General features: G+C 40.8%; 1 protein-coding gene across 2 annotated transcripts; it reads right to left on the reverse strand.

Moving 5' to 3' along the window:
* Window positions 1–757: 757 nt before the first annotated feature.
* tfe3b (transcription factor binding to IGHM enhancer 3b) lies at window positions 758–14,390 on the reverse strand. Of its 2 annotated transcripts, none has more exons than XM_052473312.1 (9): window positions 14,116–14,390; window positions 11,152–11,363; window positions 10,770–10,994; window positions 8,659–8,754; window positions 6,616–6,727; window positions 6,343–6,393; window positions 6,130–6,205; window positions 5,452–5,599; window positions 758–3,106 (listed from the first exon to the last, which is right to left on the reverse strand). In XM_052473312.1, the coding sequence occupies exons 2-9, from the start codon at window positions 11,341–11,343 to the stop codon at window positions 2,660–2,662; spliced, it is 1,347 nt and encodes a 448-aa protein (XP_052329272.1). In that variant the 5' UTR covers window positions 11,344–11,363; window positions 14,116–14,390; the 3' UTR covers window positions 758–2,659. The 2 variants fall into 2 exon arrangements, with proteins under 2 accessions (XP_052329272.1, XP_035652460.1); XM_035796567.2 differs by lacking the exon at window positions 14,116–14,390 and adding an exon at window positions 12,959–13,410.
* Window positions 14,391–16,050: the final 1,660 nt, after the last annotated feature.

Consider the following 16,050-nt stretch of genomic DNA (forward strand, 5'->3'; position numbering starts at 1 on the left):
TTGGCCGCCTTTCCTTCCAGTTCTCTGCTGCCAGTTATTGGAACGAATTGCAAAAATCACTGAAGTTGGAGACTTTTATTTCCCTCACCAACTTTAAACATCAACTATCTGAGCAGCTAACCGATCACTGCAGCTGTACAAAGTCCATCTGTAAATAGCCCATCCAATCTACCTACCTCATCCCCATACTGTTTTTATTTTATTTACTTTTCTGCTCTTTTGCACACCAGTATCTCTACTTGCACATCATAATCTGCTCATTTATCACTCCAGTGTTAATCTGTGAAATTGTAATTATTCGCTCCTATGGCCTATTTATTGCCTACCTCATGCCTTTTGCACACACAGTATATAGACTTTCTTTTCTCTACTGTGTCATTGACTTGTTTGTGTTATTGGCTTGTTTATTGTTTACTCCATGTGTAACTCTGTGTTGTTGTCTGTGTCACACTGCTTTGCTTTATCTTGGCCAGGTCGCAGTTGCAAATGAGAACTTGTTCTCAGTTAGCCTACCTGGTTAAATAAAGGTGAAATAAAATAAAATGTTTTGTGTTGACCCCAGGAAGAGTAGCTGCTGCTTTAGCAATAGCTAATGGGGATCCTAATAAAATATCAAATACCAATCTGAGAAAGCAGTGGGTATGCAAGGAAAGGGTGTTTGGAACAATTAAGCCCAACCATTGAGACACATTGCACTCTGAAAACCCTTTACTTTGTCCATTGTGAAATATCATGATCAACAAGACAAAGCATGGAATTGAAATTTGAAGGTTTTCTAAATTTTAATTTTGGTTATACCAGAAAACAGTAGAGTGAAAGATTGCTTAATATTGCTGAGAATAGAAAAAGCAAGTAATTCAATACACTTTCAAATATAATTCAAAGTGGCCAACAATATATTCCCTTTAAAGCTGTTAAAGGTTTCTGTTCCAGTAAACGCAGAACCATAAGTGAAAATCAGAACAGCAATATATATTTTTCGAAATGATTCAAAATAGAGGATCTCATATCAAACCACAGCCGCAGTTCAAGTAACACTAAACTGCATTTTTAAAAAAACATTCAGATAATCAGACATATTGCATTGTTTTTTGAGTTCACGTGTCAAACATCTCTCTTTTTATGTTTTTTAAAATAAAAGCCTGTTAGGAGAGTAGACTCTGCATCCATCTTCCTTGACATGGAGGAAAGGCACAAATGTTTCAACAGCATCTGGGAAGCATCAATTGACAATACATAGAAAAACAGAGTTCCAGACGTGTAAACAGACCCCTAACATATACTGCTAATGAACGTACTTTTCTTTGAAAAGCTTGTCAATACAAATGAAAGAAAGACAGACTGAGGGCTAGAGGAGTAATACACACTAACCATGCACGGATTTCAGTCTCTTGGAAAAACATGTGGAATGTTACACATTTTCAGATTAGATGACTCAGAAAAAGGTAACTGTATGTCTAGAGCTAGAAGTCAAGTCTATGTGACAAGGCCTTGGAAAATCGCTATAGAAATCTTAGTCAACATAATCATATTAGTATTATCATCACAAATTACCATATGATCATCTAAGAAATATACTGCATAGCCCAGTACGTTTCTGCAACACACACAGCACGCAGTGTTTCAGAGATTAGTGCCAAACGTTAAAGCTATACTTCCATTGACTATGAAAAAAATATATATAATGCACCCGTATAAAGACTTAAATCTATGATCATTCTGTGAAAGGTGGCCTGCGTTGTCTGACGAGCTGCAGCAGCTTTTGCTTTTCTTGTATATTTATTTTGTTTGTAAGTTCAGTTACATACCGGCTGTATAGCCACTCAACAGACAAAAGCTTTTAAAAAAATGCATAGACAACAGGAAAAGGTGCAACAAACATGTTTTGAAAGTTCACAAATATTTTAGAAATGTAAGATACAGTAAATATATATTTTTGGTTTTTAGAGGTTATCAAATCATTTTTTTACATCACAAACTATGTGCCTTATATATTTAATAAAATATCCCTTTGGCACATTTTTGTTAGACAAACATGAGATCTGTAAAATGCATTCACTTGTGTACTTTAAGCTATAGAAATCCTGATATTCAACTCCGTTAAAAAAAAAACCTAATTTCAATAAAGCACCCGTTATGTAGTTCATGCCAATTTCACTAAATAGACAAGAACCTTCCCACAAAAGTTAAAGTGCACAAAGTATATACTCTACAATGAAGCAATAATATACTGTACTTAACTAAACCACCACTATTTCCTCTAATGTCTGTGCAGGGAAATCTTGGTTGAGTTGAGGCTTGCAAGAAAAAGATTTTTAAAAAATCAAATGTCCATATCCTAATTTTACTATGTTCCATTTGAAAATGATTGCATTTATCATTGATGGTGTGCTGGGAAAAAAAGGGGGGGGGTTTCTAAATTCAGGGACCAATATTAACTTGGTAAGGGAGGAAAGGATAGCCATTTACTTTGGACTAATGCATGATTCAGATCAAAGTCATTTTTTGTGAAACCGTTGGCTGTTTGTTTTAAAGCAGAGTCCAGTGCCATATGCAGTGTTCTAGCTCTTATTTTCCAGTGCTCCTCCTCCTTTCCCCAACCCTCTCATTACCCAACTCCCTGGTCTCGCTCTACCAGTTTGACCCCAGTATGTCCCTGCTACAAGTCCTCCTCCATACTGAAGCTGCTCCCACGACTGCTGGTCTTTGAGGCACCTGGTGACACGAAAAACAGTGGGTCCACCCTCTCTGGGGACAGTGTGTACCCCTCGTCCATGATGATGTCCCCCAGCCCCACGTCTAGGTACAGCCCAGCATTGGAGGGGTCATCCAGCTCGGTGAAGCTTACACTGCCCAGGTCCAGGGGGCTGCTTATGGTCACAACCACAGGGGAGTCAGAGGAAGGTGGGGAGGAGGTAAGGACAGGCTGTGCCATGGCTGCTGCCCCCAGGCTGAGAAAGGTTTGGGAGCAGGCCTCTCCAGCGCTGGGCCCTTGTTTATGGTCTCCCTGCTGAAGGTGCTGCTGCTGAAGGAGGGAGGGGTCTGAACTCAGGCCATGGGACATCGGACTGGAGAGGCCATGGAGCTGAGCCTGTATCTCCAACTCCTTCACATAAGAACAAAAAATAATAATCTCTAAATATATTGTATGATAACATTTCTAGATTTATTTCTCCTTATATTCATGATAACTATAGTAACTTCAGAAAGTATTCACACCCCTTTTGACTTTTTCCATATTTTGTTGTTAAAGTTGGATTTAATTCAATTATTTTGCCAACGATCTACAAAATACTCTGTCAAAGTGGAAACATTTTTACATGTGTAAAAATGAAAATATTAAATATAAAAATATATAAACTCAGTGACCAGTTTATTAGGTACACCCATCTAGTACCAAGTTGGACCCTTTGCCTCCAGAACAGCCTGAATTCTTCAGGGCATGACATTCAATCGTTGCTCAATTGGTATCAAGGGACCTGAAGTGTGCCAGAAAAACATTCCCCACACCAGTACACCACCACCACAAGCCTGTCCAGTTGACCCCAGGCAGGATGGGTCCATGGACTCATACTGTTGCGGCCAAATCCTGACTATCAGCATGACGGAACAGGAACCGGGATTCGTCGGACCAGGCAATGTTTTCCACTCCTCAATTGTCCAGTGTTGGTGATTGCATGCCCACTGGAGCAGCTTGTTGTTTTTAGCTGATAGGAGTGTAATCCGGTGTGGTCGTCTGCTGCAATAGCCCATCCGTGACAACGATCAACGAGTTGTGCATTCCAAGATGCGTTCTGCACACCACTGTTATACTGCGCCGTTATTTTGTCTGTTTGTGGCACACCTGTTGGCTTGCACGATTCTTGTCATTGTTCTCCAACCTCTCTCATCAAGAATGTTTTCTCCCACAGGACTGCCGCTGACTGGATGTTTTTTTGTTTGTCGCACCATTCTTGGTTACCACGCTCAAAGTCGCTTAGATCACTAGTTTTACTCATTCTAACAATCAATCGAACAGTAACTGAATGCTTGATGCCTGTCTGCCTGCTTTATATGGCAAGCCAAGGCCACTTGACTCACGAGAAGAGATCCATTTTTGTTTATGGTGTGGTTTGAAAAAAAGTGTGATTAAAATATTTTTTTTAAAGAATCACCTTTGGCAGTGATTACAGATGTGAGTCTTTCTGGGTAAGTCTAAGAGCTTTGCACAACTGGATTGCGCAATATTTGCCAATTATCCTTTTTAAAATTCTTTAAGCTCTGTCAAGTTGGTTGTTGATCATTGCTGTTTAACGGCTATTTTCAAGTCATGCCATAGATTTAAGCCGCTTTTAGTCAAAACTGTAAATAGGCCATTCAATGTTGTCTTGATAAAGTAACTCCAGTGTAGATTTGGTGAATGTCTCCCAGTGTCTGTTGGAAAGCAGACTGAACCAGGTTTTCCTCTAGGATTTTGCCTGTGCTTAGCTTTATTCCATTTCTTCTTATTCTAACAAACTTCCTTGCCGATGACAAGCATACCCATAACACGATGCTGCCACCACCATGCTTGAAAATATGAAGAGTGGTTCTATGTGATTTATTGTGTTGGATTTGCCCCAAACATAACGCTTTATATTCGCTTTATATAACGCTTTATATTCATATTTCACATAAGGTTAATTTATTTTAGAGCCTTATTGCAAACAGGATGCTTGTTTTGGAATATTTTTATTCTGTACATTTTTATTCTTCTTTTCACTCTGTCAATTAGGTTAGTATTGTGGAGTAACAACGTTGTTGATCCATCCTCAGTTCTATCACAGCCATTAAACTCTGTAATGGTTTTAAAGTCACCATTGGCTTCATGGTGAAACTCCTGAGCGATTTCCTCTCTCTCCAGCAACTGAGTTAGGAAGGACATCTGTATCTTTGTAGTGACTGGTGTATTGATACACCATCCAAAGTGTAATTAATAACTTCACCATGCTAAAAGGGATAATCAATGTCTGCTTTTTTATTTTTACCCATCCACCAATAGGTGCCCTTCTTGAGGCATTGGAAAACCTCCCTGGTCTTTGTGTTTGAAATACATTGCTCGACTGAGGGACCTTACAGATATTTGTATGTGTGGGGTAAAGAGATGAGGTAGTAATTCAGAAATCACGTCAAACACTATTATTGCAGAGAGTGAGTCCATGAAACTTATTATGTGATTTATTTAACAAATTTGTTGCCATAACAAAGGGGTTGAATAATTATTGACTCAAGACATTTCAGCTTTTCATTTTTAATTAATTAGTTAATTTTGAAAAACATAATTCCACTTTGACATTATGGGGTATTGTGTGTAGGCCAGTGACAAAAAAATCTAAATGTAATCCATTTTAAATTCAGGCTGTAACAACAAAATGTGGAAAAAGTCAAGAGGTGTGAATACTTTCTGAAGGCACTGTATGTCCAATAACTGACCTGGATGCGCAGCATCAAGCTGTGGTTAGCATGTTCCAGCTTCTTCTGACGCATCTCTACCTCCTTGGCTCTCTGCTGCTCCTTCTGCAGCTTCCTGATGTAGTCCACCGAGGCCTTCAGAATGGTGCCCTTATTCCAGCGCATCTCCCTACAGCCATGAGAAAAAGAGAGAAGGTTGTTACAGAGGAATATCAAATCTGATACAAATTGAATATTGCTTTTCAGTGGCCTCCCGGGTGGCACAGTGGTCTAAGGCACTGCATCGCAGTGCTAGCTGTGCCACCAGAGACTCTGGGTTCGAGCCCAGGCTCTGTCGCCGCGGGCCGCGACTGGGAGGTCCATGAGGCGACGCACAATTGGCCCAGCGTCGTCCGGGTTAGGGAGGGTTTGGCCGGCAGGGATATCGTTGTCTCATCGCGCACTAGCGACTCCTGTGGCAGACCGGGCGCAGTGCACGCTGACCAGGTCGCCAGGTGTACAGAGTTTCCTCCGACACATTGGTGCGGCTGGCTTCCGGGTTGGATATGCATTGCATCAATAATTATTTTAATTTTTAATATTGCTTTTCATTCCCAAAATGTAAAATCTGATTGAGATTTATTTGTATACCAATACCACCACTGATCAAGTCATCTAAAGTAAATGTCCTGAATAAGAGAACAATAACGGCAAACTCACGGGTCACTTGACTTGGGTATTATGGCCCCAAGCTCCGTTATGCGGTCATTGATGTTAAACCTCCGCCTCCTCTCAACTGTCAAGAGAAACAATGGGGAAAGAGATTAAGAAATGAAACTCACTGCCACTCCAAGAGGAACAAGAGCTGTCTAGCATCATAGAGGGTAAAGAACAATACAGAAGTGAGTAAAAAAAAAAGAATGTATGACTCACTGAGGTTATGGTTGTCCTTCTTCTGTCTCTCTTTCACCAGCGCTTTGGTATCTGCATATTGAACATAACATATACTTTAGAGGTGCTGCTGTGCAATCTAAAAATCCATTCTAACGATTTACAATTTAACAAAATGGAAAGTTACATAGGACATAACATAAGAAGTTTATAATCCCCCCCAAAAACATTCTTATCTCCAGAGCTATAGAAAATATGGAGGAACTGGACAGTGAAGATCATGGACCTAGTACAGGGAAAGGAACAAGGCCATACCAGAGTATTCCCTTTTAATATTGGTCAGATCCGCAGGGCAGGAGTTGCTGACAGTGAGGGTAGGTGCTGCCATTCCAGGACTATGGTATACATCCAGGAGGTTCCCAGGGAGCTGTAAGAGGCAAGGGAAACCACTGCATTAACATCAAAGCAAACAAAGGTTAACACTGACAACCTGGACAAGCTTCCAGGAGAAACTAATGAAACATAAAACTTCAACTCAATATATTTTCTATTGTCATATGTTTTCTTGTTCTACATGTATCAGAATACTCATTTAACTGTCATAACTTTCAAAACAGGCTGTGTCATAGCCGTCGGCGATCAGGCCCACCACCATTGTGTCGTCTGCAAACTTTATGATGGTGCTGGAGTCGTGCGTGGCCACACAGTCGGGTACAGGGAGTACAGGAGCAGGCTCCGAGACTGCTGAACAGCTAACTCTAGTGGTCTCCCTACAGAGACCTGCATCTTAGAAACTATTTGCACTGACTACCCACACAAACACCCACAAGCACACACTCACGCTGCCGTTCTATTGTTACATTTTAGACAATTAGCAGATGCTCTTAACCATAATTGCTCCTGTAAGTTGCTCTGGGTAACTGCCTTGCTCAAGGGCACAGACAGATTTTTCCCTTAGTCGGCTTGGAAATCCAAACCAGCGACCTTTCGGACACTGGGCCAACACTCTTAAGCGCTAGGCTACCTATATAGTATTTATTCCACTGTGTGATCCAAGTCAATACCCACTTTATATTTGTAAATGCAGTGTAATACAGTCCATTATTACTATGCATACTATCTCTCTTATTACTTGTCACTTTTGACTTGACCCTTTGTTATTATTGTTATTGACTAATGTACAGCCTTGTTGAGGGAGTTAGCACATAAGCATTTCACTGCACATGTTATACCTGCTGTAAACTGTGTATGTGACAAATACAATTTGATAATGGGAATCCAACATCCTAGATTTCCAATAACTCAAATTTGACATGCATATTCGAGGTACCATTTGAAAGGAAACACTTTGAAGTTTGTGGAAATGTGAAAGGAATGTAGGAGAATATACACATTAGATCTGGTAAAAGATAATACCATCATCTGATGTACCATCATCTTGAAATGCAAGAGAATGTATTATTCCAGCACAGGTGCAATTTAGATTTTGGCCACTAGATGGCAGCAGTGCATGTGCATACTATTGGACTGATCCAAGGAACCATTGCATTTCTCTTTAAAATGTATCAAGACTGCCCAAATGTGTCTAATTTGTTTATTAATAACTTTTCATGTTCAAAACAGTGCACTCTCCTAAAACAATAGCATTGTATTATTTCACGGTAATAGCTACTGTAAATTGCACAGTGCCGTTATATTAACAAGAAGTTAAGCTTTCTGCCAATATCAGATATGTCTATGTCCTGGGAAATGTTCTTGTTACTTACAACCGCATGCTAATTGCTTTAGCCTACATTAGCTCAACCGTTCTACAGGGGACCCACCAATCCTGAAGACATTTTAACAAGGCCACTCTGCCATGTGCTGCCAAACAACCCGATTGATTTACCTCAATGTTCTTTCTTTTCATGCTCCTGAAGCAAAACCCAAATCCCAATTTTCTGATGCGGGAAGTAATCTCTTCAATCTCTTTCCATCTAACAACTCAACTGTTAAAAACGTATTTTGAGCACCCTCTGAATTGTCCACTATTCCAACTTCACATACTGCCATGCCCTGCATGATTTGTCCTCCTCTCGCGTTTCCCCTGGTTGCTACCCCACCCAGACAACACTGGCCTGACGAGTCTTAGATAAGTGCCAGAAGAGTATGTTTACTCCTACAGCACCACTGAATTCCAGTTTGAGAAATTCAACCACGACAAAACAGATATAGCAAGATAATTCCAAAAATGATAGGCTAGTTGTTAATTGAATTTCACTGCATAATTGTCACTAATTTGACAGATCCACACATTTGTCCATACTTGTGTTTTCATATTAGCCCAATTGCAATTGACAAATACACATTTCCACATACTGTACTAGGCAGCTGTAGACCCAAGTCAATTAACGTCATGAAGTCATCATTGAAACTTGATTCAAGGCTGATGATGTCGTCAATTACGCCATCTATCTGGAAAGACACACAGACATAATAGAACAGCTAATAAAATATATATTTTTTAATGTGGAAAGTTAAAGGACAGCTTGAATTAAACTGTATTACATTACTTACTTGAAATGTGTATATATATATATATATATATATATATATAGTGGGGCAAAAAGGCATTTAGTCAGCCACCAATTGTGCAAGTTCTCCCACTTAAAAGGATGAGAGAGGCCTGTAATTTTCATCATAGGTACACTTCAACTATGACAGACAAAATGAGGGGGGAAAAATCCAGAAAATCACATTGTAGGATTTTTAATGAATTGATTTGCAAATTATGGTGGAAAATAAGTATTTGGTCAATAACAAAAGTGTATCTCAATACTTTGTTATATACCATTTGTTGGCAATGACAGAGGTCAAACATTTTCTGTAAGTCTTCACAAGGTTTTCACACACTGTTGCTGGTATTTTGGCCCATTCCTCCATGCAGATCTCCTCTAGAGCAGTGATGTTTTTGGGCTGTTGCTGGGCAACACCGACTTTCAACTCCCTCCAAAGATTTTCTATGGGGTTGAGATCTGGAGACTGGCTAGGCCACTCCAGGACCTTGAAATACTTCTTACGAAGCCACTCTCTCGAAGCCACTCTTGTTTCGTTGCAACTCAGCATTCTTTGTCCTCCAAACACGACGAGTTGAGTTTTTACCAAAAAGTTATATTTTGGTTTCATCTGACCATATTACATTCTCACAATTTTCTTCTGGATCATCCAAATGCTCTCTAGCAAACTTCAGACGGGCCTGGACATGTACTGGCTTAAGCAGGGGGACACGGCTGGCACTGCAGGATCTGAGGCCCTGGCGGCGTAGTGTGTTACTGATGGTAGGTTTTGTTACTTTGGTCCCAGCTCTCTGCAGGTCATTCACTAGGTCCCCCCGTGTGGTTCTGGGACTTTTGCTCACCGTTCTTGTGATCATTTTGACCCCACGGGTGAGATCTTGCGTGGAGCCCCAGATCGAGGGAGATTATCAGTGGTCTTGATTGTCTTCCATTTCCTAATAATTGCTCCCACAGTTGATTTCTTCAAACCAAGCTGCTTACCTATTGCAGATTCAGTCTTCCCAGCCAGGTGCAGGTCTACAATTTTGTTTCTGGTGTCCTTTGACAGCTCTTTGGTCTTGGCCATAGTGGAGTTTGGAGTGTGACTGTTTGAGGTTGTGGACAGGTGTCTTTTATACTGATAACAAGTTCAAACAGGTTCCATTAATACAGGTAACGAGTGGAGGACAGAAGAGCCTCTTAAAGAAGGTCTGTGAGAGCCAGAAATCTTGCTTGTTTGTAGGTGACCAAATACTTATTTCCCACCATAATTAGCAAATAAATTCATTACAAATCCTACAATGTGATTTTCTGGATTTTTTCTATCTCATTTTGTCTGTCATAGTTGAAGTGTACCTATGATAAAAATTACAGGCCTCGCTCATCTTTTTAAGTGGGAGAACTTGCACAATTGGTGGCTGACTAAATACTTTTTTGCCCCACTGTATATATCTATGGAAGGTACAATGACACAAAGTAATTATCTTGCCCTAATGAAGAATGATTTCAAAAGAAAAGGCATGTGTCTAAGAGAGTTGCAGATATCATTAAGCTGCCAGTGTAGTATTTAACAGCAGACTGTGCAACTAAGCCAACAATGGCAACATGACAAGAGGCATTACAGAACAAACAAAAAAGTAATTACGTGATCAGTAGGTTAGGCCTTCAACCCAAACTTTCATTGAAAATATGTCTGAGACAATGAGAAGCCGTTCAAGTGTGAGCTTTATCCATGGACTTCGCATAGCTTTATTCCACTTAGACTAAACAAAACGTCTATAAATTGTGGGAGTTCAAATTAGTTACAAATCTGATGCCTGCCACAAAAGGCAGTAGGTCCATACAAACCGTAGCATGATACCATCCCACTTAAGACATCAAGCCAATGTGAGTGGTGTATTGCAGTGTAATGCGGTCTTCAGTCATACCACATACCTCCTCTTTCTTGGATCCCAGATTGAGTAAAGCCATTGGGCTGTTTGGAGCACTGAGGGCAGTGGGAGTCATCTCAGGGGCAGAGCTAGACAGTGGCAAGGGAGATACACCTAGGATTTGAGGTGCCACCTTATTGCCGAGGGTGGTGGAGAGATACTCCTTCACCTGCTGCCTCTGAGACTGCTGGATGTGATACTTGGTGGGGTTCTCCAGATGGCTCTGCACCTAACACATTTAAAAAACATGTTAGTCAAACAGCCAACTAAGAAGGCAACTTGTAACATGCCAATTTAATATGGAGGTTATAAGCTACCATTTCATGATGTGGCATGCCATGCAAGTGTAGTTCCCTGGAGAGAAACCATTTGAAGTGGAGTCTCACCTTCAACACCTCCACGGGCACCTGTGCGGGTGGCTTGCGAGCAGCCATTGGGGGCAGAGTGACATAGATGGCAGGGGTGGAGTCAGTTGCCCTGAGCTGAGCCACAGAGTTCTGCTGCTGGGCCTCCCGTCTCTCTTGTTCCTGGGCTTGTTCCCGCATCAGCTGCTGCCGAAGCAGCACACGCGACGACATGGCTCGGTTGGGTTGTATGCCTCCATTCAAACAGGAGAGGGAAGAGAGAGGTAAGAATATATACATGTACAATATGCTCTGGGTTTTATATGGCTTGGCTGTATAGGTCTAACTCATCCTCAGATAGCAAGCTCTGGAAGTCAGACTCCTGAACAAGATTATATTTCCAACACCCAGATGAACCAGCAGAATAAATTGAAATGGGATTTTGTTCAACATTCTCACTTGCTGGGCTCCTTTCATTTATCCTGCTTTGTGGTATAACTACCCCTCTGTGTAGGTAATGCAGTCATTGGTGCAGGGTCTCATATGGTTAGTTCGCTTACTCTAGTTCTTCCTGACCAATGACTTAACCTATGGACCTTACTTCCGTCAACCCTTTTTGGCTGCAGATACATGTCCCCAGAGCTATGGTATTCAAACTTGTTCAGTGGGGACCCCATTTTTATCCCAGTCAGAGTTTATGGGGACAGCATTTTTTCCACCCCAAATCTAATGACACATCAACAAATAACCTTAAATTAATTACATGTTCATCAAAGAAACCAATAAATACATTTACTCAATAACGTTTTTTTTTCAAATTATCTTTCTCAAAAACGTTTGTATATTGTCCCATTAAATCATCTGTACTCTTAATTTTGTTCAAAAAATATATATATTTTACGTCCCCTCTGAAGTTCCCCGCGACCACGACTTTAAATACCACTGCCCCAGAAGCAAAAGGTCAAAACAGCCATGCCAATAACTTAAAGAGTATGGATATACTGACAAGATACACGTCTCTCCGCCCTAACAACGGGAGACGTTGTCCACACAGCTGCGCGGTGGGCTGTCTAGTTCCCGCATATCCTTTCTTAAAATTGGTGGATACATCTCATTGTAATACTTAAAAAATATATATATATTCGATGAGGGTTGTTGGCGTCAACCGCCTGTATTCAAGGGCGAGAAGACACTATGCTACTATCCTCATGACATCAATATGCCTCGCCATCTGCGAAAAACTTTTATTTCCTCAAAGTTGCTTATATCAGCACACTCGTAATAACTTAAACATTACAAAACTTTTATTCGATCAAATAAACCTCACGTAGCAAATAAGCCATTTATTTTGTGTTGACCAAATTCGACACTCATTGACCTCCATGCAAAAACAACTTCCTTGGTTGGCGACAGGAGGGAGACCGATTTTTCGACGAGTTGGGCCTCTCGCTTCCCCTCTGCTGTTTACCAACATGTGGAGTCCAGTTCAAGAATTTAACGATCTGTATTGGAAAGCTCTTGCATTGACTGAATTCAAATGGAATTCACCCAAACTGTTAATCAGATTAAAGCCTGTACATTTCAGTTTGCTTACTCCTTTTCTATTAAAGGCAGTGGATAGCTAGACCATAATGACGTTGGCTGGCTAGCTAGCTAAAGTTACACAATAATGACGACTTACGTAAAGATGTGTGGACATATTAGCTAGTTAGCTAGCTGCTAACGTTACGGAGAAAACAGCTACGCTTCCAAAGTGTTGGACAACAAATAATACAAGTTGGTCAGTGTGGCCACTATAATACAACAGTGTTACCACTTCAACACTTCTATAAACAAGACAAAAACATACCTTTACTTCAGTTCAAATAATTCAGAATGAGGCACCTGTGTGAGAGCAGCATTAGCCAACGTTAGCAGGGAGTTTTTTTTGGAGGGGGGGCAGGAAGTTGTCAAACTTGACAATTAGTTTGTCAAAATAACAACTGGAGAATTTGTGTTCCCTGTCATGTCTGCATTTAGCGTGAAATTTCAAATTCTGTCGAGCTAGGTACAGTATCTAACTAATAATGTGCCAATTGCGGAAAATGCCAGCAACGAGTAGTGGTGGAGTGTCGCTTCAAAAACAATCGAGTCCTCGAGTCCTTGCCCGTCTCTTCCCATTTACCGGTGTCAAGCTTCAATCGACTCCTACGATTCAGTATTTTTGCAACGACTAAACTATTTTCCGTAATCTCCTTCGAAATCACAAACTCTCGCATCTTTCACAGCAAAGAAAGAGAGATGGGAGGGGCACCGCCTGGGATGTTGGACACTAATAAAAATAGAATTGATCACATACACGTTATTGGCAGATGTTATTGCGGGTGTAGCGAAATGCTTATGCTTCTAGCTCCGACAATGCAGTAATATCTAACAAATTACACTACATATACCCAATACACACAAATGTAAGTAGGAATTAATTAAGACTATATACACATAAGGACAAGCGATATCAGAGCATAACGGACTAAGATACCATAGAATAGTATAGAATACAGTATGTGCATATGAGATGAGTAATACCAGATATGTAAACGTTATTAAAGTGACTAGTGTTCCATTCCTTAAAGTGATCAGTGATTCTTAGTCTATGCCTATAGGCAGCAGCCTCTAATGTGCTAGTGATGGCTAGGTAGACAGTCAGAACTGTGCATCAGTAATCAACAGATGTAAGCTATATAGCAATGCTACATTTAGCCTCCAATGTCTTGAGCAAGCTCACTAAAGTAAAGTAGGGGTTATCAATGAGTAGGCTGAGCTATTCGACACACAACAGACCAAACACACACTGGCGTTTTTTATAGCGAGGAGCAGGCGAGGGATCAGAACCGTGCGCATAGGCTATATCTTGGTAGTCTGGTAATCTAGCAATGCCTTGTAAATTCAACTAAAGTATAATAGTGTAGCGACCCGCACAGACAGTGTGTTATGTGTTAGGCTAGGAGGTGGTTGTGTTGTACTGACCAGTACCCGGTGTTCGCGGGGTCCGACATGTCAATCAACCTGCTATCTGCCAATCACGGGAATGCCTGGAATGTTCTGATGCCGGGCATCCTGGTGGTTGGCGGAGTGGCGTGGAGGGGGGTTGGGCAGGGGGGTGGAGCATTGGAAGTTAAGACCAGGTTCAGCCTTTGTTCTCTCTCTCTTACGTCTGGGCTTCACAAGAGAAGGTCACGTTTGGCTTGTGGGTTATCTGTCATCTATTTGGCGTGTGCTACGGCCCAAACAGTAGCCTGTGTAAAGTTGGTTTAATAAAACGTCAATGCGCAAACTCAAGCCTCTGTCTGGACAATTGTTCATTTATGATCTAGTCAGGTCATTACAATAGGTTATCAATAACTACGGTTAAGCTATTCTTCATAGTGCCAGTGAATTGAAGTTGAACATTGCCAAATGCATCAGTTTAATATAGTGTAGGATGCCACCCTTCCAACAAGTCAGTTTGTGAAATTTCTGCCCTGCTAGAACTGCTCTAGTCAACTGTAAGTGCTGTTATTGTGAAGTGGAAATGTCTAGGAGCAACAACAGCTCAGCCATGAAGCGGTAGGCCACACAATACATAATACCTGTTAGGAGCTTATTGAAATGGGTTTCCATGGCCGAGCAGCCGCAGAGAAGCCTAAGATCAACATGCGCAATGGCAACCATCGACTGGAGTGTGGACTCTACCTGCCCCAATGCATAGTACTAACTGAAAAGTTTGGTGGAGGAAGTGAATACTGGAACAATATTTCTAACATAATGTGGGATATGGTCAATGGGGAACTCAATAATAATAATGTAATATTGTTTTTCATTTTGTGATGTCATTAAACACTGTATGGATTAAATACTGTAACTTGGAAAGTATATCCCCTTTATCAAGTTTCCATCCAATACGTTCTGCATATGAAAAATTATGAAATTATTTTTGTTAAGATCAGATGTGATTATAGGAGGTATAAGAGAAACTCTTTCATATAAAAACTGTAGCCACGGCCCGAGTGAGGTCGGAGAGCGTGTCAGGCGAACGGAGCCGTCCCCTTTGGCCAGATTGCATAAAAAGCCTTGATAACGAAAATAACATTACATCAGGAAACGAGGCATTAGCTACATGTTTGAAATGGTTGAAACTTTGAACCTCAACACAAGGTGAAGAAATAAACTCACCTTCCTTTAGACCAGAGAGATGAAGAGCTTCAGCTCATGTCTATAGTGGTCTGAATCCTTAACCCTGAATAATCAACGAGGGAGAGAGGACAAACTCTCCTTTCAGACAATCACTGGTACAGCTGATTAGCTGTCCTGAGTCAAATATCTTGAACTCTTCAAACCATCCCATCCTACTACGAGTCTCAAATCAACCCACTGGAACCATCGGCACGGCTGGCTTATCTTCAAATAAGCAGCTTCAGAAGGGAATGGAAGAGTGAACTCTCTAGTTCTGTTTAGGACAAAGACACCCATACGTAAATACAGTTGAAGTCGGAAGTTTACATATACATTAGCCAAATACATTTAAACTTATTTTTTCACAATTCCTGACATTTGAATCTAGTACAAATTCCTTGTCTTACGTCAGTTAGGATCACCACTTAATTTTAAGAATGTGAAATGTCAGAATAATAGCAGAGATAATTATTTATTTCAGCTTTTATTTCTTTCATCACATTCGAAGTGGGTCAGAAGTTTACATACATTCAATTAGTACTTGGTAGCATTGCCTTTAAATTGATTAACTGGGTCAAACGTTTTGGTTAGCCTTCCACAAGCTTCCCACAATAAGTTGGGTGGATTTTGGCCCATTCCTCCTGACAGAGCTGGTGTAACTGAGTCAGGTTTGTAGGCCTCCTTGCCTGCACATGCTTTTTCAGTTCTGCCCACACATTTTCTATAGGATTGATGTCAGGACTTTGTGAT

Source organism: Oncorhynchus keta, chromosome 21 (assembly GCF_023373465.1).
Source record: "Oncorhynchus keta strain PuntledgeMale-10-30-2019 chromosome 21, Oket_V2, whole genome shotgun sequence".
Lineage (NCBI taxonomy): Eukaryota > Metazoa > Chordata > Actinopteri > Salmoniformes > Salmonidae > Oncorhynchus > Oncorhynchus keta.